This window comes from Euleptes europaea, chromosome 1 (genome assembly GCF_029931775.1).
Source record: "Euleptes europaea isolate rEulEur1 chromosome 1, rEulEur1.hap1, whole genome shotgun sequence".
In the NCBI taxonomy this organism is placed as follows: Eukaryota; Metazoa; Chordata; class Lepidosauria; order Squamata; family Sphaerodactylidae; genus Euleptes; species Euleptes europaea.
Window position 1 is genome coordinate 79,950,652 of NC_079312.1, and position 22,502 is coordinate 79,973,153.

Here is a 22,502-nt window from a genome sequence, read left to right on the forward strand (position 1 = left end):
CAGAGGGCCCCAAAGCCCATGACTGGGTCGACGCAACGCACACAAACACACAAAGCTGCCTTCTACTGAATCAGACCCTCGGTCCATCAAAGCCAGTATTGCCTACTCAGACCGGCAGCGGCTCTCCAGGGTCTCAAGCTCGAGGTCTTTCATACCACCTACTTGCCTCGTCCCTTTAACTCACTGGTTCCCAACCGGGGGTCCGTGGACCCCCAGGGGTCCGCGAGAACTAAATTAAGGTCCGCGAAACAAAGTCATAAACCCATAATAAATTAATATTTTCAATTAAAAGTTCTCTATTATAAAAATATATATTCAAATATTATTCTAAGTTTAATGTTTAACTAACAGTTATGATTAAAGTTTATTTTCAAATTCTTGGAATTTTTATTTTGAAGCTCCGAACAAAAAAGTCCTAGTGGTCCCCTGGTCAAAAAAAGGTTGGGAACCACTGCTGGAGATGCCGGGGATTGAACCTGGGGCCTTCTGCATGCCAAGCAGAGGCTCTACCACTAGAGCCTCCCCTTGCTGCGACGATGCCCCGTGGCACGGATGCGATTCCCGGCGAGGCGACGGGAAAGCCGGCTTCGTGGCTGCACTGCCCTCTGGTGGCGCCAGCGAGCCTCGGAAGCTCGGTTGGTGACGTCAGCCCCCCTCCCTCCCTCCCTCCCTCCCTCCCTCGCGCATCGCCAGGCTCCTCCTGCAGGCGCCGCAGTGACAGCTGAGCGCGGGCTTCCTTCCTTCCTTCCCTCCCTGCCGCGGGTCGCCCTGCTCAGCGCCCATCCCCGCGCAGGAGGGCCGGGCGCCGGGGGAAGCACCATGGCCGATGACTTCGGCTTCTTCTCCTCCTCGGAGAGCGGGGCGGCCGAGGCCCCCGAGGAGGACCCGGCGGCTGCCTTCCTGGCCCAGCAGGAGAGCGAGATCGCGGGCATCGAGAACGACGAGGGCTTCGGCGCGGCCGAGGGGGGCTGCGGGGAGCCGCAGGCGGCGGAGCAGGCGGGTGAGTGCGGCAATGGGGACCGCTTTGCGCCTCTTTCGGGATGGGGCGGGGGGGGGGGAAACCCTCAATGGGCCTACAGGACCCAGCAGCCCGGCAGGATCGCCGCGGAACGGCTGGGACCTCCTCCGGCCCTGGGAACAGGAAGCAACCGCTGGCGTTTGCAGGGGTGTGGAGCAGAGAGCCCGCTCAGATCGCCCTCTTTTTCTGGCCAGGGGAGAAGAGCTCTAGGACATCCCAAGCAAGGGGCCGATGAGGGAGGGAGGGGGGCGGGCTAGGCTGCACACGCAACGTTTCCAGAGGTGGGAAGCGCAGGGGCTCCCTGGGCATTTGGAGGCGGCTGTTGGAGCTTCATGCTGGCCAAGGCGTCAGTCCGGGTGCTGCTGCTATTTATAACTGAAATGGCACCTTCTGCTGTCTGGATGGTGTTCCGGCTGCATGCTGAGTCAGACCATCGGACTATCGAAGTCGTTTTTGTCTGCTCTGACTGGCAGGGGTTGTCTGGTTGTGGTTTTTCCCATCACCTATTACCTGACCACATGAACCTGCCTTATACTGAATCAGACCCTTGGTCCATCAAAGTCAGTATTGTTTACTCAGACTGACAGCAGCTCTCCAGGGGCTCAGGAAGAGGTCTTTCACATCACCTACTTGGGCTCTCCAAGTTCTCAGGTAGAGGTCTTTCACATCACCTGCCTGCCTAGTCCCTTTAACTGGAGATGCCAGGGATTGAATCTGGGATCCTTTTAACTGGGGATGCTGTCAAACCTGGGACTTTTTGTCTGCCAAGGAGGTCCTCTACAACTGAGTCATGATCCTCCCACAACAGCCTTAGAGAGAATGTCAAGAAGTCCACGGTAGAGAAGATACTTGAGCCACCTTCTGTTCTGCCCAGGGCACTTACTATAGTGGCCTTTTATCCCAGAGTCTTCTTATCTGTATCAAAGACTGGCCATGCTTTGGGATTCTCCGAAGAGACAAGCAGCCCTTGCCCTTCGAAGCAACTTCTTCTACCTGAGGAAAGAGAGCTTAGTGGGTCACATTTGTCTCCAGCAAGGAGGCCCAGGGCAAGCCAGGTCAGTGTGACCCATCAGAAAAGCTCTAACTCCTTCCTTGGCTGCAGCAGGACTGGGTGGACAGGCTGCGGAAGGAAGGGTTTGGATTCTCTGTGGGTGTATCGTATGTGAGGTAGGCGTACTGAAGCTTCGGTTTGACTTTGGGAGGAGTCCCTGCAAATGTTGCCAGACCAGACCCAGTCATCCTGGGTGTAGCCAGATACTCAAGGTGGAAGATCAGGGAAGGGGACAAGCTTGTGTAAGGAATTAGGAAAGGAATTATGCTCTTTGAGTATCAGAGCAGCACAATGGCGACTTTTCCTCCTCGACTTCCTTTCTTAGCTCTGCTTAGGGTTGCCAGTTCTTTGGACAGGGAGAAGCTTTTCTCCCTCTCTCATAATACTAGAACATGGGGTCATCTGCTGAAGCTGGAAGGCGAGAGATTCAAAACAGATAAAAGGAAGTATTTCTTCACACATTTAAATTGTGGGATTCCCTGCCCCAGGATGTGGTGATGGCTGCCAACTTGGAAGGCTTTAAGAGTGGAGTGGACATGTTCATGGAGGAGAGGAGTATTTATGGCTACTAGTAAAAATGGATACTAGTTATGATGCATACCTATTCTCTCCAGGATCAGATGAGCATGCCTATTAAATTAGGCGCTGTGGAACACAGGCAGGATAATGCTGCTGCAGTCGTCTTGTTTGTGGGCTTCCTAGAGGCACCTGGTTGGCCTTTGTGTGAACAGTCTGCTGGACTTGATGGACCTTGGTCTGATCCAGCATGGCTTTTCTTATGTTCTTATGTTCTTTTTAAATGCTATGCTTGTGTGCCTTGACATGTGTCTGATTCTCACAAATGTCGCAGATGAAGCTCTTCTGACCACTGTATCAGCATGCTGAGAAATGCTTCATTGCTGCAGTTTCTCAATGTCGTACCATTCTGGAAGGCATAAGGAACAGAATAACAAGGCAACTCTGCCTCAGCTGAGAGAGGGCCCCTGAAAGCACTCTGTTTCCAAACAAGAAATTTGTTCTCTTTGGCCATGGTTATTTATTTATTTTAAATACTTATATGCTCACCTCCCTCCTGATCCATGGTGGGCATCAACAAAACATATACAGAAAAAAATGACTGTTTAAAAAGGTAAATTAAAAAAGCCCAAGTTACTGTTTCCAAAGACCTTGGGAACTGAGGGAGTGTTTCTAGCTGGTACTTCCAACCATGTTCCTAGTGAGCTGTCCAGAAGCTTCAAAAATTCAGTCATGTTTTGTCTTCATCAAAGGCTAAAATATGGCTATAGCAGATCTTCACCCCCCTCTTCTGGACTTGCTGCCCTTAAAGACAGTTTGGTTTAGCCTAGAACTTCACCAGGGGTACCAACGTTCTCTCCCCCCACCTCCCAAACAGGATAAGGATGTAGACAGGAAAAAGTTCTCTCAGTACATCAGATCAGGAGCAGAACTTGATTCTCCTGGCCAAAATGTTATGTTTTAAAAGTAGATCTATCTGGGTTCTGCTTTTGAAATAATGGGATTACTTGTTAGGTTTGATAGGGTATTCTGGCAATCCTAGGGAGAGCTAAGACTGACATGTTAGATGCAAGCAGCTAACTCTTCTTAGGGTGCTAAGGTTTAATACAGAATGGGGTCCTTGTGCCTTTAACAAACAAGAAATATGGCATTTGCAGCCTCTCCCTTCGCTACAACACTTGGATGGGAGTATTTATCAAGGGCATATTCTCCCTGGAGGTCATACATTCCATCATCTGCCCACAGTGCCCTTCTGTCACTTACACAGACAGTTCCTTCATAAGGTGATAAATGGGCACAAATCAAACGTGAAAACAGAAACAGATTAAAACCAGCGGGTTGTAGTCTTCCCGAACATGCTCGCTCTAACCTTGAAATCACTTTAACTTTAAAAAACTTTAAGGAATTTTAAGGAACTTTGAATGAGAAGCTGTAGAAGTGTGGTTAAGAAATCTGATTCTTTTGGATTTGGGGTCGCCTCTTACGAAAAGCAATTGTTTCCATGCAATGGCACCACTATTTTTTACTTATCAACACATTGATATTCCAGCAATGTTATTTTATCTCTAAATAAACAGGGGGAATGCAAAAGCTTGCGCTTGCTATTTTGATTGGTCCTCCTAATTAAAAATATTATACTGCTCGTTTTTGTATTTGTATTGTACCTTTTGTAAATCAGGATATGTTCCTTGCATTTCTGTCTGTAGTAATTTAGGCGGCTGTCATATTCCTTTTTAGTTTTGAGTAAGGTCCATTGAACACATGAAGCTGCCTTATCCTGAATCAGACTCTTAGTCCATCAAAGTCAGTATTGTCTACTCAGATCGGCAGTGGCTCTCCAGGGTCTCAGGCAGAGGTCTTTCAAATCACCTACGTGCCTAGTCCTTTTAACTGGAGATGCCGGGGATTTGAACCTGTGACCTTCTGCATGCCAAGCAGAGGCTCTACTAACTGAGCCACATCCCCACAGCCCCTTTGATTAAAGAGGGATTGACTTCTGAGTAAACAGGCACAGCATCAGGCGGCATATCTAGTGTATTAACTCCATTTTTCGTCCACCCCACCTCTGCCCACTCTACCACTGCCCATGAATTTGTACTTTCCCCACTGCTTTTTCTTTCCACTTTGTGCATCTAATGAATTAGGTCCTTGCCTACAAAAGCCCATGTCAATAACTCTTTCAGCTCCATCCTAACTTCTGGAAAGCCTAAGCATAATTACTGAAAAGTAAGTCTCATTGACCTTGGTGGGGATTTTTGACATGCATCAGGCTTCCAAGAACATTCCACACAATTTTAATCTCTGCAAAGTTTCCTGTACTTAGGCATTTAGTGGCTGGTTCCTTATCTAGGTCTTAGGAGAATGAGTCACAGATTGATACACATACTGTTACCAGGAAGGTTGTCCAAAAGATTATAATAGGAAACTGAAAATGTCACTTATGCATGGTCGGTTTAGCCACCTTCATTCCCTGTTTCAGCCAGGATCAAGTTTTTGAAAATGCACGTTACCTCATTTCTTTTTGGCTCAACCCCGTTTCAACCTTAAACGAACCCGGCTTTTCCCATTCCTCTTCTTACCCGAGTCAAACTGTCTTTCCTGGCTCAAACCAGATTGAAAGAGCGTGCATATGCCTGCCTCCCGTTGAGCTTCCCTCCCCCCTTTCCAACCCCCTCTTCTGTTCTGTTTGCTGATAGCCATATAAGGGAACAAGCCTGAACTGACCCTAGAAGCTAAAACCACTAAACTGAGGCTATCGTATTTTGGTCATGTCATGAGACGACAAGAGTCTCTGGAAAAGACAGTCATGCTAGGAAAAGTTGAGGGCAGCAGGAAAAGAGGAAGACCCAACAAGAGATGGATTGACTCAATAAAGGAAGCCACAGCCTTCAGTTTGCAAGATCTGAGCAAGGCTGTCAAAGAGAGGTCATTTTGGAGGACTTTCATTCATAGGGTCGCCATGAGTCGGAAGCCACTTGACGGCACTTAACACACACACACATATAAAAGGGAAGCATAGAAGATTGGCATCTCTCACAGCCAATCACGAAGAAGTGTGTAAAGAGGCAGGGAGGGATTCAAGTGCTTCCTGGGAGTGCTTTCTGAGAGAAAGAAAGGCTTTTTTAAAAGGAGGCTTGGATTTCGCCCGCCCCCCCCTCTTTCAAATGGCTCCGCTTTTTGTTTTTTGTTCTTAAAATGCTTTTTTATGCGGCAGTTGGGTCTGGGGGGAAGGAAATGTTCTCTCATGAGGTGAGCCAATTACAGAGCATCAATTAAAGGGGTGGGACTTGATTTGAACTTGGGAGAATGCTTTTCTATTCATGCCTCCATTAGCACAGGGTTTTATCCCTGATCATTCCAGCCAATGCATACAGTTTGACCCAACCCGGGTTACTTTGATCCTGCCTGAAACAGGGAATGAAGGAGGCTAAACCGACCATGCATAAGTGACCTTATTAGTTTTGAGATGATGGAAGAGGAATGTGAGAATGAGAGATTCCTGCACCCTCTGTCCCCAGTTAACCTAAATCTCTGCCTGATGCTCTCAGTTCTGCTGGAGCCTCTTTATATCTTCTTTCAACTCCCATGCCTTGCTGTTTTTTGTACATTCCATCCTCTCTCCCCCCCCATCCCACCATGGAGGTGCTTCCAAGATGAAGTCAGCTTCCGCCCCCCCCCCAATCATAAGGCAGGAAGCCTGTAGTGTGCAGCACTTCAGGTTCAGCCTTCTGCTGCTACCCACCACTGACTAGAGAGCCAGCATGGTGTAGTGGTCAGAGTGTCAGACTCGTATACTGGAAGACCTGGGTTCAAATCAGCGCTCTGCCATGGAAGCTTGCTGGGTAACTTTGGGTCTGTCGCGGTCTGTCAGCCTAACCTACCCCACAGGGAGGAGAAGGGGAGAGCCATTGGAGATATAAATAAATGCAATGCAAATGACTAACACTTTGTTCTTTTCCTTCCTCGGCAGGTGACTTTGAGAGCACCGGGGCCACTGTGAATGGAGATTTTTTTCAGGTGAGAATCTGTGCACTTGCTTGGGTTTTGAAAGGGAGCAATGCTTGGTCTTGAAAGCCAGCAATCTCAGTGACATTGTGGGGATCAACTGAAATAGCTGGACTGAAACATCAGGGGAAGATTCACTGAGATGTCCCATGGAAGGGAAACACTGATATTGCACCCGCATCTTGAATAGCTGCAGCATCGTCTTTCTCCACAGCAGCTCCTTAAGCACATCTTGTAATGGTTACATGGAGGGCAGTTCTGTCATGGTCAGAGGTTGTTGTATTTAAGGCAGGAAATGAATTGATAGGCGCTATCAGGCTGGGTAATCAATGGGGTAAGCAATTTGGTTTGGGGTACAAAGAGAATAGGAGGGGTGAGTAGACTAAGAAATGAGCAGCCACTTTTGAGTACTGTAGTAATGAAAAGGTTTTGTCTAGTGTATTTGAATTGTTTAAAAATGGTATCCTGTGGGTGTGCCCTGACCTGGATGGCTCAGGCTTGCCTGATCTTGTCAGATCTCAGAAGCTAAGCAGGGTCAGCCCTGGCTAGTATTTGGATAGGAGGCTACCAAGGAAGTCCAGGGTCACTATGTGGAGGCAGGCAATGGCAAACCACCTCTGAACATCTCTTATGTTGAAAACCCTACGAGGTTGCCATAAGTCGGCTGCACTTTTCACCACCCGCCACCCCTGGTGGGTGAAGGAAAATCACAGACACCATACCTGTATGTCTTCATGGAGAGGATTCTCAAAGCTGGAAAACCATCATACAAGCGGTGAAAAAGTTCCGTGGCCCTTCCCACTTTGCAGTACTGACCAGGTTTCTTCAGACATACATGCGACTCATGGCCACCAATGCTTTGTTAGGACTGAATCCAGTGGTTTTACCTGGCAGAGTAACAGTAGAGGGTGAGAAAGCTGTAGCCTAGTAGGCACAATCCAGATGTTTTGAAAGGGCAGAGGGGGCTTGTACAGCTTTTTCTTTCTTTTATATATTAGGCAAAGGTGGCTATCAGTGGGTGCCTTCCTTGCCATCCATCTTCTTGAGAGCTGGAATGGGGTGTTGTTGTGAAAGAAAGCAAGAACTTGTTTATGGGTCATGTTTTTAGGTGTAACCCTAAGGAATTTTCACTGTATACTTGAAGATGTGAAGAGTGAATGTGGCAAACAGGTGTTCCGACACATCTGAGTATAGCAGATGAGATGCAGATCCCTATTAATTGTACATTCATTGCAAACCAAGATTTGCTATGCTTTAATTTGTCATCAGACAATTTGGCAACCATGGGCCCATGTTAGGTTGCCAGCCTCCAGGTACTAGCTGGAGATCTCCTGCTATTACACCTGATCTCCAGCCGATTGAGATCAGTTCACCTGGAGAAAATGGGCGCTTTGGCAATTGGACTCTATGGCATTGAAGTCCCTCCCCTCCCCAAACCCTGCCCTCCTCAGGCTCTGCCTCAAACATCTCCTACTGGTGGTGAAGAGGGACTTGGCAACTCTAGCCCATGTTCTTGTAGTGTTTCTCCCAACATTGACTTAGGGTCCACCATACCTTTGTGGTTTGTGAGATTTTCTTAGGGCTAAACTAGAGATGATGGTGGGGGGGGTGAGATCCACATATATTTGCCTTTGTATATGATGGGCGATGGGGTCGGGGAGGTCTGCTGCAAAGACGCTCAGGGGAATGGAGTTAAACTTTCTCCCTCCCCCAGCTTAGCATGCTTCACTCAATGGATCTCAGCATAACTCTTTCAGGCCAGCTGTGGCACTGGAGGTGAGCCAGGCTGAAAGAAAAGCGCTGAAAACAGACCAAGGGAAGGAGGCAGGGTGTAACTCCCCTTCCTCACATGCTCCATTTTTATTATAAAGGATATCCCCACAGTGCCACTTGACTGCTGAGCAGGTGGACATGTGTATGAATACATGCAAGTCCTGCTGTTATGTCTAGTTGTGCTCTTAAAGTGCAACTATGCATTATAGGAAGTTCTGTCATTATTTTTCCAGACTTGTTTGTTTAATAGAGTACAGCTATTCAGGCTCCAGTTTCAAAGGGAAAGGGGTATGAGTGTGTGTTCAGAGGAGCTATTTAACTATATCCTTCTTGTCAACCCCCCCCACCCCCCAATTGCTTTTGCTTCTGCTAGGCAACATGTTATATAAATTTTTCTCAACAGAAGTAAAAGCTGCCTGGGGATGGCTTTTTTTTTATGGGATGCAGGAAGAAAAAGCGAAACAGCCCCCTTCCCAGCTGATCTTCTTTTTAAAACTGCAGCCTCTCCCCACCCCAACTGCAATTTATATCTCTCTATCAAAGAAGTCTTTCCCAACATCAGCCTCTTAAGATCTTTTAACGGGAGATGCCAGGGCTTGAACCTGGGACTCCCTGCGTGCAAAGCAAGTGCTCTGCCCCTAAGCCATGGCACCTCCTCCATCCATACATCCCCCTTACCCTCTCTTCCATTTCTGCTAACACCAGCCCACAGTTAAATAGCACCATTGCAAGCTTTGTACTTGGGTAATGTTTTGCAAGGAGAAATGTAACATACAGTGTCCTTTTCGTTGCCATTCCAAACCCTGAGATACAAAAAACCCGCTCTGGCCAAAGCTGATGAAGGCGGTGGCTGCTGCGGAGCATTTCACTTGTTCCTTGCTGAGGCATTTGCCTGGTTTACAACAGCATAATCCCAGTGGAGATGGGTAGACTTAATTAGATTAGGGGATTGGGTGTGAGGGTGGAATGTAATCCAATCACCCTGAAGAACAGCGCAAGCACTTAAGCAGGGCTGCGTGGTTTTCTGATTCAAATGGCCTGGGAGCCTGACAGCTCAGCACAGGGAGGCAAACCCCCCCCTCCACCTTTCTGGCTCACCTCCAGCCTTATCAAATCCTGATAACAGCTTCTGAGCCTTATATTTGCCTACTGGACAGAACGGAGGGGGAAATGACCCAACCTCGAAACAAAGTTGGGTGCCCAAAACACTGTCTGTTTGGTTGATACTGATACGCACACTTTGAAGGCAATGTCAGCCCGTTTCAGGAGGAAATGTTATGACTGTATTCCTTGGATGTGTGCATGTACAAGTCTAAACATACTTTAGTAACAATCTAATTTCATAGGCACAAAGTCTATTTGGAATACATTTTAAAACACATACCTGGTAAACATAGTCTGCCTAGTAAATGTTGTGATGTGATGTCACCCCACTGGTCAGTAATGACCTGGTGCTTGCACCGGTGCTTTACCTTTTATGAATGCATAATATATTGTAACTAGACCTTTGAAGAAGGCCTGGGGGAGGAAACACGTTTGGCATATGGTTTTAGATCATCAACCCTGTATTTGCTGCCATAAGGGCTAATGGTGCCCTTGGTTTTGGTATATATTTGCATGTGCGCTTTGTAATAAATATATCTCATTGTTTAATTGGGTTTTATTTCACCCAAGCTTTTGGGTACCCATATATTTGCCTAGCCAGAGAGCTGGGCTGTATCAACAGTCAGAGTTTGATGCAGGCTGAGAAAAGGGAGTGGAATTACTTTGTGGTAATGGGGATGTCATCCAAGCTGTTGCAACTAGATAGCTGAGTGCATCTATGTTACTTACCTGTCGTAACTTGTCTGTGGTAGAAAATATTCCAGGTTTTCTTTGGGATGGCCTACTTTTGAGGACTGCCAGGGGGAGGGCGTGCCTTAGTTACTGGAGATGACGGAGGAATAACTGGGCACATTTCACTATGGAGGACAATTGCACGGAGGAGGGCTATAACAATTCTCCTCCAGGAGCCTAAGACAGAGAGGAACACTGTGGAGGCTCCTGCATAAAAGTTGCAGCTTCAGAAGAAGGACGTGATCCCCTCCCCCCCAGAATGGGTCCAGTTTGGTATTGCCTTACACAGCAGGGCAGAACTTGTAAGCTCTCAGGGAACAGATGAAATGGTCTTGAGGGTTGGATCATCCAACTTGGATGCCACCCTCTGTGCCATTCCTGCCTTAATCAGGTGTCACTTTTCACTTCTCTCTAGGGAGACAGTTTGCTCTTCTTTGTTTACCTCACTGCCTCTCACAGAAAGTGAGAACAGGCCAAATCTTATCCCACGATGAAATCATCCCCTAGCTGCATCCTGGTAACAACAGAAGTCGCAATTAACAAGTGCAAACAAAGTGGAGATACCGCAGGAACATAAAACTTTAAAAAATGTGCTAAGAACTCCAAAAGGGTAGCTGTGTTAGGCTGTTGCAGCAAACTGAATCTGAAATCAATCACATTTAAGACTAAGCAAGCTTATTCCAGGATAAGCTTTCTTGAGCCAGAGTTCACTTTTATCAGATGCATACTGGACAGAAAAGCTTTGAACTCTGACTCGTGAAAGCTTATGCTTGGTTAGTGTTAAAGGTGTCACTTGATTTCTGTTTCACATTGAAAAAAGCTTTCTGAATTGGTAAGGCATCGTGCAAGATGAAGGACAGTACACTGTAAGGCAGTGACACTATCATCCTAAGCCAGTGGTTCCCAACCTTTTTTTGACCAGGGACCACTAGGACTTTTTTGTTCGGTGCAGGGACCCCAAGGTTCAAAATAAAAATTCTGAGAATTTAACTGTTAATTAAACATTAAACTTAGAATAATATTTGAATATATATTTTTATAATAGAGAACTTTTAATTGAAAATATTAATTTATTATGGGTTTATAACTTTGTTTTGCGGACATTAATTTAGTTCTCGCGGACCCCTGGGGGTCCATGGACCCCTGGTTGGGAACCAGTGTCCTAAGCAGTGACATAGCCCAATGCCTCCAGTTCACTTAGAAGGGTGTAACTAGGGTTGCCAGCCTCCAGGTGGCACCTGGGTATCCCCCAGAATTACAGCTCATCTCCAGACTACAGATTATCAGTTCCTTTGGAGAAAATGGATGCTTTGGAGGGTGGACTCTATGGCGTTGTACCCCACTGATGTCCCTGTCCTCCCCAGGCTCCACCCTCAAATCTCCAGGAGTTTCCCAACCTGGAGCTGGCAACCCTACCCCCCCATCCCCCCACTGGTGACCTGGGTACAGTTGCCAACCTGCAGGTACTAGCTGGAGATCTTCTGTTATTACAACTGATCTCCAGCCAATAGAGATCAGTTCACCTGGAGAAAATGGCCGCTTTGGCAATTGGACTCTATGGCATTGCAGTCCCTCCCTTCCCCAAACCCCACCCTCCTCAGGCTCCACCCCAAAACCTCCTGCTGATGGCAAAGAGGGACCTGGCAACCCTAGACCTGGGGGACCTGGCAACCCTCGGTGTAATGCTGCATGGGATTGTGATTCTGTCAGCCCAACCTCCTTTAGTAGCAAGACTTCCAGTTTCTTCTTCCCTTTATCCAACCCAAGCAGTTTGGATAAATAGCAGAAGAAATACAGGGAAGCTTTTGCAGAAGTCCTCAGGAAGCCTTTTATTGAGCGAGTTGGTGATGAGTTCCTATTTTTTCGTCCCATAGGATTTGGCAGCTGTTTCAAAATATAGTAATTTATGCTTGTGTGTTGGGTTCCGCTTGTGATGTTTCAAAATTGCTAAATCTGAACGGATAGAAAACTGAAAATTGGTGCCGTTGTACTAGAAATGGATATTTAAAATATGTATGGCTTGAAATTCTGGCCATGAAATCTATCATGTAACAATAGCTAGCGCTCCGGCACAGAGCAAGATGAGTCACATATATAACAGAATGGAGAGGTGTGGGAATTCCCACCAGCCTCAGGTTGGACAAGGGATTATTTTCATTTGTTAGCAAGGATACTTTTTTCTATAAAGGATGGCCTCCCTAACACTCCCCCCCCCCAACTGCTGATTTCCCCTTTTCTGATATTTATTCCATTTTATGGGGCTTGATCATCTGCTCGACCGGCTGCAACTGGATGCTACGTCCTGAGGGCGCTATTGGACATTTTTGTCCTTTTGTCAATAGATCTTATAGAGCTGTTTTAAACTGTTTGTTTTAGATGTTTTTGTATCCTGTTTTATTATATGCTATTTTCATGAGCCGCCCTGAGCCTGGCCTTTTGGCTGGGGGTGGGGGTGGGGTAGAAGTGTAATAAAATAAATAAATAACAAATAAATATAATTCTGAAAATGGAACAAACTACTTTTGCAAAAAAAAAAGGTACAGAAGCTCCGCCTCCAGACATTTCAGCGATCCTTTGATGGGGGAGGAAGTGGGGGATTTTCACTGACACCCTGCCGTTAATACAAGCTGTGTTTCCAAACTGAATACATATAATTTTTAGTCTAGGAAAGGGCGAGTGTGTACTTGCTTCAACACATGTACTCATGTGGCTGTTTAAAAAGAATGAAAATAGTGCAAGGCTAATGCCCGCTTCATTTAAGAAGCTTCTTTAAAAAAAGAAAGAAAAAAATTATTTGAAGGTTGCAAGCTCTCCCCTTTTAGCACGAGGGCGCTTGTCCTCCTTGTTTGGCTGTTTCATTCATTCAGGCAGAAAGGACCCCTTACATGTGCATAGTATTAATGGCATTCTTCTATAGCTCTCAAGGGGAAGCCAATCAAAAATGATCACATGCTCATGTTTTGGCATGGCAGAACAAGGCTCAGCTTAGACTCCATAAAATAGTTGTGCTTTGACCATCGTTGTTCTGCTTTAGAAATAGGGTTGCCAGGTCCCTCTTCGCCACCTGCGGGAGGCTTTTGGGGCAGAGCCTGAGGAGGGCAGGGTTTGGGGAGGGACTTCAATGCCATAGAGCCCAATTGCCAAAGCGGCCATTTTCTCCAGGTGAACTGATCTGTATCGGCTGGATATCAGTTGTTAACAGCAGGAAATCTCCAGCTAGTACCTGGAGGTTGGCAAGCCTATTTAGAAACCTAGTGGTGAGTTTGTAAGCGCCTTCCAGGATTGCTAACACAGTCAATCTGCTTGGCATTTGTGAAGCATACTAAGAAATGTAGTGCATAAGCAAATGTACCCAGTGATAATGGCATACCAGAGGGGATTGGGGAGTTATATTAGTGGTAACCATTTGCCCAGCCCAGCATGAATTAGCAGTGATAATTAACTCCTGAAAATGCAGGCACCATCACTTCCTGGAAACTGAAAAATAACCAAACAACTTTAAATACCATAGGCCTTAATTATATCCATATAGTTAGTTGCATTTAGATGTGTATTTAGACTAGGGTTGCCAGGTCCCTCTTTGCCACTGGCGGGAGATTTTTGGGGCGGAGCCTGTGGAGGGCGGGGTTTGGGCAGGGGAGGAACTTCAATGCCGTAGAGTTCAATTGCCACAGCGGCCATTTTTCTCCAGGTGATCTGATCTCTATCAGCTGAGAATCAGTTGAATTAGCAGGAGATCTCCTGCTACTACCTGGCAGTTGGCAACCCTAATTTAGACTTACAGATGGAACTGCTTTGTCTGTTGAATTCTGTTCTCGTTATTAAGGTTTTACTTCTCAGGTGGTCTACAAAAACAGCAGATTGTGCGGTAAAAATGGGAGGAGACTCGTAGGCTAGAACGTTTTCAATTAATGTGCTAGTTTTCTACATACAGAGAGGGTTTTTTAACGTGCTGGAGCATTCAGATATGCTACCTCTCTCTCCACACACACCAATGCCCCATCCCCTGCATTCTGAGATGGTAAAGATCAAAAATCGTTTTACTACGTAACTTAGAAACGTTCTTAGAAACGTTCTTAGAAACGTTCTCACTTTTTAACATGAAACCTGAAATTCTGGAGGGTGGAGGGGTAGGCTCAGATGAATGCTCATAAGTGTGCGGTTGACTAATAGTTATAATGAGATGAACACATTATGGGGGGTGGCAGTTCTGCTTGTGAAAGCAGGCGATTTTTGGTAGAAAGCTGTGCAATCCTCTGTGATGTAACTGCAGGGAGTACTGCTGTGGACCAAGACAATGGCCGTGTAAATGGATCCCATACTGTGTGGGCCTTCTCAGATGTGCAGCTGGTTTATTTTATTACCATCATTACTGGGCCTTAAGTAAAGGTCACCACAGTTAGCACTTCCCCCGTGATGCCAGTGTGAAGCTATGAAAGTCAGTTCTTACCATGGTGACGCCACTTGATGACATCAATGTGATTCTAAGACCAATTGAAAAGGAAGACTGTGTTCTCTTCAAAGGCAACAACACACTAATTCTTTAAGACTAACTGTGACATCACAGGGATGATATCACAGAGGCACAGCTTGCAACCATTCCTTCTTGCAACTGTAGGATTTTCCTTGGAGCACAAAGATGAAAGTCATGTTGGCAGCGAATGGCAAATTCTATAGGGCTGGGCAGGTACATGGCTTATAAAGGAGATACATTAGGCTCCTATAACCCTAGCCTAGTCACAGCAGTTGCTCTTGGGCCCTAGATGCTCAGACCCATCCCTGTTTTGTTCTTTATCTCCTATTCTGTTCACTGGGCACTGGAAAAGGAACATGTATACAGGATATCCAGGACTAGGCCTTACCCATAACTCTATGTAGAAATTCTTACCACAGGAGTAGGGTTGCCAGCTCCGGGTTGGGAAATACCTGGAGATTTTTTGGGGTGGAGCCTAAGGAGGGCAGGGTTTGGGGAGGGGAGGGACTTCAATGGGGTATAATGCCATAGAGTTAGGGTTGCCAGCATTGGGTTGGGAAGTACCTGGAGATTTTTGGGGCAGGGCCTGAGGAGGGCGGGGTTTGGGGAGGGGGGGGGACTTCAATGCCATAGAGTGCAATTACCAAAGCGGCCATTTTCTCCAGGTGAACTGATGGCTGTCACCTGGAGATCAGTTGTAATAGCACGAGATCTCCAGCTACTACCTGGAGGTTGGCAACCCTACACAGGAGAGACTAGACATTCATGGCTTGTATGCATCTCACTATACCACAGAGAAATTGCTGGTCAGGGCTGTGGGTGGATATGGGAGAACATCCTGGATTTTACATGCTATTTTTTTTGTCTGAAGGAATCCAACGGACCCACAGATGCCTATGCAGCCATTGCCCGAGCTGACCGATTGACACAGGAGCCGGAGAGTATTCGCAAATGGCGAGAGGAGCAGAAAAAGAGACTGCAAGAGCTGGGTAAGATTGAGAATGTGACAAGGAATATAAACTATACAAACTTACATTGTGTGGATATGTCAGTGTGCATTTTAAATTATCATGTAGGATTTTGAAGGGCAGAAAGTGATGTAGAAATTTGAGCCAAGAGGGGAAAAAAGAGGGGACACTAACTGAATGAAGGAAAAGACACGTATGCAGGCAGAAATGAACTTGAGGCCTATTGCTGGAAGAGATGAAGAGATGAGATGAAATTAGGGTTGCCAGGTCCCTCTTTGCCACCGGCGGGAGGTTTTTGGGGTGGAGCCTGTGGAGGGCAGGGTTTGGGGAGGGGAGGGACTTCAATGCATTAGAGTCCAATTGCCAAAGCGGCCATTTTCTCCAGGTGAACTGATCTCTATCGGCTGGAGATCACTGGTAATAGCAGGAGATCTCCAGCTAGTACCTGGAGTTTGGCAACTCTAGATGAAATAAGGAGATGACATGAGCAGAACAATTAAAAGGGTGATAATGGGGAATGAAATATAAAATATATAGAGCAGGGGGAATATATAAATAGGGGGACAGCTGGAAAAGGATAATGGTGGGGTCTATTTACTTTATAGTCTTCCTTTCTCACAGTGACTCAAGGTGGGTTAAAAAAATAGGTTAGAAAAAGAAAATACTACTGACTACAGGTATTACTTGAAAAACCATCACAAAAAACTTCAGCAGGCACTGGGTAGACAGTACTTGTGAGCCTCCATAACTGTGAGTCTCACCAGCCTTTTTAGTATTTATGCATTTCTGCGGCAGGTCATTTCTGCAGTGAACTTGCTGCAGAAGTGCCCTGGCCACATATCTGACACAGGTACAGCTTTCTTTTAAGGAGCAGGTTCTTAGGAAACATGTTTCCCTTTTAGAGCAGAACTTGAATTTGCACTGCACCCACCACGTCAATCATGAAGAATTTCCAACCCCTTTCAAAGCTGTGCTCTTCACCGTGTTGATTGGCTGGCCCATGTGTCAGTCGCAAAGCTACCTCCTCATCCCTGGCCAATTGGCTTTCAGAGATTAAATTCTGAGCAGAAGTTTAGAAAAGACAGTCATGCTGGGAAATAATGTAAAGTAAAAAAATATAGCCTGACTGAAGGCAGCAGGGTGGCTTAGTGTTTGCAGTCTGTTGATTAGGGTTGCCAACCTCCAGGTGGTGGCTGGAGATCTCCCGCTATTACAACTGATCTCGAGGAGACAGAGATCAGCTCCCCTGGAGAAAATGGCCACTTTGGCAATTGGACTCTATGGCATTGAAGTCTCCCCCTCTCCAAACCCCGCCCTCCTCAGGCTCCAACCCCCTCCCCCCCAAATTTCCAGGTATTTCCCAACCCGGAGCTGGTAACCCTACTGTTGATGTGTGATGGGAAAGCAAAAGCTTGCTTCACAGGTGAAAGACTAGCACCAGCTCCTCTTTAAAGGAAAATCCGACTCCATAAGTGCTTTTATACATCTACTCCTGGCCCCTCTCCCCATGTGCAGTCTGTTCAGGCCTTTATCCCTTCCACCCCATGGAAACCCATTACCTTCTCTCAAGCTGGACACATGAGTTACTGCTGACAGTTTGCCCACAGAAACATACCTGTTCAAGGAACCTCTCCTGCCAGTGGGAAGTCAGCTTTGCATGGTACTCAAGTGACTGGGAAAGCCCTTTCCTACCAGTCATGTATCTCTCATTTCAGATGCTTCTTCAAAAGTGTTAGAACAGGAATGGCGTGAAAAAGCCAAGAAGGATCTGGAAGAGTGGAACTTGCGGCAGAATGAACAAATGGAGAGGAACCGGGTCAATAACAGGTATGGCTGGGAGGAATAAGCACCCTACCTGTTTTAACTTTGCCAATAACAGCAATATTAGTGTATCTCACTGTCATACACCCGCCCAGGGTCTGTGTGTGTTTACATGCATGTAGCGTGTTCCTCTTCTTTATGCCACCACCCTAAGTTTAAATCCAGCCTCCCACTTTACCAGTGACTTGGGGAACACTAGGAAAGGCTGCTTCTGAGCAAGTGCAAAGGGCAGAATTTCCCAACTACTTCTGCCCTTTCTCTGTGCACATGTGTTTAGTGTGAGTGAGAGGCTAAGGCTATGTGGGGAGGCGTTCAAAACACCACCTGCTCTCTTAAACAGGAAAACTCTATTGCTACAGGCTATTCAGCTAGGGCACAGGACAATGGCAAATAACTATCATGCCTAATAGTTCACAGATCTAAGGAAACTAACAGGAAAAACCATTGCACTAAGCTCAATTTAACAATACAGAAGTGTACGTCTGACAGCCCTCTATGGATATCTATGGAGCGAATGCAAATCCTGACTCCCACCTGCTACATGCAGGAGAGACCAGCTCCTAGCATCTGAACACTGCTAACTGCAAGTTATCAGCCTTTTAACTCTTCCTGCCTTAGGTGGCGGAAAGTCTCTTCCCCAATCCAGATTTAGGAAACTCACCCCCATGTGGATGGTGAACCCCAATCTCCCAATCAACCAAGGGCACACATTCCACACATCTCAATACCCAGATCATGTTTTGCAACAGCTGGCCATCTTGCCCTTCCTGAGGTGGAACAAATAGTTATCTCTTTGCAGAAAAGCATCTCTGCTCTTGCTGACCTCTCGGTGCCTTTTATGGCTCCCTTCCCTGGGAAAGTAAGCAGCTGCCAGAGTCCCTGGGACTCCCGTTGTGCTTCAAAGCACCTTCCATCTCCAGATCATGACGCTCTCCACCATCAACACCCAGAATATTGCAAGCCTGGCCGGGAAATAGAGCGGGGTACAAACTGAATAAAATAAAATCTAAACATAAAGGTTCAGTGTCATGAAGCTGCCTCTTGGGAGCTGTAACACAGCACTGCAGAAGGGAGCAGGCTCTTTTGGCTGCAGGCAGTGTGTCCTAAGGGCAAGGAAGCTCAGCAAGGACTGGGCAGGGAGTTCAGAAGTCAATTATCTCAGGCCATGTGATTACCATCATCCTCATTTGCCAGTCCTGAACAATACTGACCAATGCCAAATAATGGATTGGTGAGTAGCCTTAGCCAGGCAGCAAGACTTTGCTTTGATACAGCTGATCTGGCCACCTGGACCCATGCCACAGAAACACTGAGACTAGACTAGACTACTGAGACCAGATACTGGTCTCCCCTCAAAATCAATTTGGAAACTCCAGCTGGTGCAGAATGCCGTGGCTCGGCTGTTATCGGGAGCTAGATAGAGCATGCATATTTCTCCCATTCTGCAGACACTCCATTGGCTGATCTTCAGTTCCTAGGCTCAGTTTAAGGTCTTGGCTATCACATAGAAAGCCCTTCATGGTCTTGGTCCCTCTCATCTGCGGGAACACCTCTCCCTCTGTGCTCCACCACAGCAGCCTTGCTCAGGTCAGCCATGGCTTCTGCAAGTGCCAACCTGGAAATGGGTTAAATCAACCACTGCCTGTACATGTGCTTTCTCCGTTGTGGCTCCCTCCTTATGGAACGGCCTGCCTGTGGAGGTCAGGAAGGCTCCCACTCTCCTGGCCTTCCACAAACGATGCAAAATGGCATTCTTCAAGAAGGCTTTTCTGCATACCGTAGGTAATAAGGTTGGCACTGTACAAAATGGTTCACAAACTTACTCAGATAAATGATTGGGGACTGTGCTCTATTCTGCTGTGTGTAGCTTGCTGTAAGTAGGATCCTATCATGTGTCATGTTAATCCTCATGCTATGCTTCAGTTCTTTCTGGTTGGTTCCAGACTTCTGCAATCCTAATGCATGGTTTATTGAATGTCCTGTTTTGTTGCCTGTACTGACTCACTCTGTGTAATCCGCCTTGAGTCCCTGTGAGAAAGGTAGACTACAAAGAATGTAAATAAAAACAATCACTCCTGGGTTATCTGCAGCATGAAGCCAGTCATTTCCGTGTTAACCGCTGGGTGCAAACGTTAGCCTCCTCAGACATTGCTGGAGTAGTTAGTCAAGAGATTGTGGGTGGACCCTCCTTCTGCTACCTACAGCCAACAGTGTCTGTCTTTGGAAGATTCCATTCCAGTGCTTCTCCAAAGCTGTTTTCTGTGGTTGCTCAATGCCAGATATTTGTCTTGGTATGGGGCTTCTTCCCATCTCTCCTAAGCATTTGACTAAAGAATTTCTAACAAGCGCCTATACTGTCCTGTACTGTCGAATTCTGTTGCTCTGCCCACTGAGGGTACTAACCTTTCTTTCTCTCTCTAACTCTTCGCTGCCTCTCTGCTCTGCACTTTCTCCCGTCTTTGGGTCGCACCGTAGGATTGCTGACAAAGCCTTTTACCAGCAGCCAGATGCCGATGTGATTGGCTACGTGTACGTCTCTTTCCCTTTGTTAACCTTTCCTAGGAAGATCCCCACACGCAGATGAGTGAGATTTCCAGGCCTTACAATGAGCATGTTGGTTACGTTAGAACTCAGATAGACATTTGCCTTCTGCCAGACATCTTACTGGAGAAGGGGCTCCAGAAAATATTGCAGAACAGGATCATGCTGTACCAGTTATTCCTTTTATAGAAAGAACTTCCAAGCTCACACATTCATGTTTGACCATGTCGCCTCCTCTTTCATTTAGCAAGTCTAGCATTTCTTTGGTATTGATATGCAAGATGCTGTTCTCATAGCTGGGAGATATATGTGTTATATACTAATTTCTTGATGTATAAATGATTGCTTCTGATTAGTAACTTCATATAGTAGTTTCCAGCAAACACATCTCTTCCAGAATTGAATCCTGGGTGGTCCTTGATGGACCAAAGGTCTGATTTAGTATAAGGCAGCTTCATGTGTTCATGTGTGTCAGTGAGGTTGCCTAAGTGCCACAGCCACGCTGTCTGACAAAAGCTATGATGAACGACACCTGTCGTCCCCATCCTTTCCCCCCTCCCCGAGTCATTCAGTGACCTTTCCACAATAAAAAATCTCATTTAATTTTGATAACATCCTTACAAAATTCTTTAGATCTGGACTGCCCAAGCTGTGATTCACTGAGCTGAACGCATTCCACCCGTCTTTGCATTGTGGCCCGCCCGATGCTTGACAACCACCCTGCCATTGCAGTCCCAGGCAGGCAGCAACAGCAGGACATTTACTGAGCCCCTGGTGGGCCACCCAAGATTGCTGGTGGGCTGTGCTCATCTTGGCCGCACGTGTGGTGCAGGCATGGCCTTGTGGCAAGAAAGCAAATTCTCAGTGGTGCCATTTTTCATCTCAGGTTGGTATCCATACACAAACGTTCAGCTGCACAGAAAGATAAAAAGGCCGCCATTGGCATGTGAAGTATTCTACACTCCCAAATATTTATATTCAGGAGAGTTCCCCCAAGTAGTTGCACATGCTATGAGTTCAGTACCTTGAGGGCTCTGTGTGCTCCCTGTAGAAAGATCTGCAGTCTCCGCCCCCTCCTTTACGTTGACAAGAGCTCCGTGGGTTGACACCTGTTTTCTTGTTTGCCTTCTTCCCAGGGCCTCAGAGGAAGCCTTTCTGAAAGAATCCAAGGAAGAGACTCCTGGCACTGAATGGGAAAAAGTGGCCCAGCTCTGTGACTTCAACCCTAAGAGCAGCAAGCAGTCCAAGGATGTGTCGCGCATGAGATCCGTGCTGATCTCCCTCAAACAGACGCCTCTGGCCCGCTAGCCTAGCCGAGGAGGGGCTGGGGTGGGAGTGAGGATGTGGGTCACTCTTTTGCCAGCAGGCATAGCTGCAGCACAACAGGCTTAGAGGGCGACCAGCAGGAGACCCAAAAAGCATCCCACTCCTGCCCCCACCTCTCTCCTACGTTCGCGCCACTCGGGCTGGGTGGCTGCCTGTAGCCCCTCCCCTTGATTTTACTTTGCTTAAAAGGGTGCATTGGTATCTTTTTACACATATTTATTAACTGTGTGGTTCCTTGGGCAGCAGCCCTCTTTGGTTCCTGCACCTGCTGCCTTCAGGATGATCACTCCCTCTTTCACAGTGCCGGGAGCACTCCTATGCCCTCTTTCCACTGGTCAAGGAGGCCTCAGTCCCCTTATTCTACCCAACTTGGCAGGCACAGTAGATAAAAGTGCAGTTCGTCTTTCTGATGCTTTGCACCAGGCCCAGGAGGCAACACCAAATGGGAGGCAAGCACCATGTATTAGCTGAGTTTAAGGGTGCAAGCAGGACGCCCGAGTTCAAATGCCAGCTCAGTTGCTGTTTTCCCCAGTGATAAGGAGTTGGAACTCGTGTGTCAGTTGGGGCCCAACCTCGGCACAGATAGAAGGTGATGCCTGGTAGGAAGTGGGCTTTTCAGGGAAAAGAAGGCAAAGGGGAGAAAGGGTAATAATGAAAACTCTAGACCTGGTGCACTGAAATGGTCCTGAAGTGACTGACAGAGACGAATGCTGTATGAAGTTGTGAAATAGCTGGGGCGGGGGGGGGGGCAGGGAGACTTCTAACGCATAAGGCACTATTTCTCCCTACACGAGGATGGGCTGGAAGACCAACTTTGTTTGGGCATAGGTAATGAAAACGGGGAAGAACATACCGCAGGGGGTGGGATGGGAGTCAAACCATAACCCTCTCTGGGGAGAGGTTATTCTATATGTGCTTGAATGCAGGGGCATGACATGGGGTCAGCTGAGACACTTGCTTCCAGTTTGCGTTCTTATCAGTGAAGACAGGTGAAAGGAGGACATTGGCTGTGTGTGAGAGGCAGAAAGAACGCTGGAAATGTTTGAGGCACTCGTGCAAACCCCCAGCCAACTCTTGTATTACCACCAGCCAGAGAATCGACACATCCTGTTCAAATAACATCAGGGAGGTACTTTACATCTTTGTTTTGGAAGCAGATGTCACAGCTGAGCC

At 47.0% G+C, this 22,502-nt stretch overlaps 1 protein-coding gene across 3 annotated transcripts; it reads left to right on the top strand.

Annotated features, from left to right (window-relative positions):
* Nucleotides 1-819: 819 nt before the first annotated feature.
* On the top strand, nucleotides 820-21,442 carry CLTB (clathrin light chain B). 3 transcript variants are annotated; one of them, XM_056856405.1, is made up of 6 exons: nucleotides 820-1,000; nucleotides 6,556-6,602; nucleotides 15,545-15,662; nucleotides 17,357-17,468; nucleotides 19,938-19,991; nucleotides 21,140-21,439. In XM_056856405.1, exons 1-6 carry the CDS (start codon nucleotides 820-822, stop codon nucleotides 21,309-21,311), a joined length of 684 nt encoding a protein of 227 aa, XP_056712383.1. In that variant the 3' UTR covers nucleotides 21,312-21,439. The 3 variants fall into 3 exon arrangements, with proteins under 3 accessions (XP_056712383.1, XP_056712391.1, XP_056712400.1); XM_056856413.1 differs by lacking the exons at nucleotides 6,556-6,602; nucleotides 15,545-15,662 and adding an exon at nucleotides 11,836-11,866 and having other exon boundaries at nucleotides 820-984; nucleotides 21,095-21,442; XM_056856422.1 differs by lacking the exons at nucleotides 6,556-6,602; nucleotides 15,545-15,662; nucleotides 19,938-19,991 and adding an exon at nucleotides 11,836-11,866 and having other exon boundaries at nucleotides 820-984; nucleotides 21,140-21,442.
* Nucleotides 21,443-22,502: the final 1,060 nt, after the last annotated feature.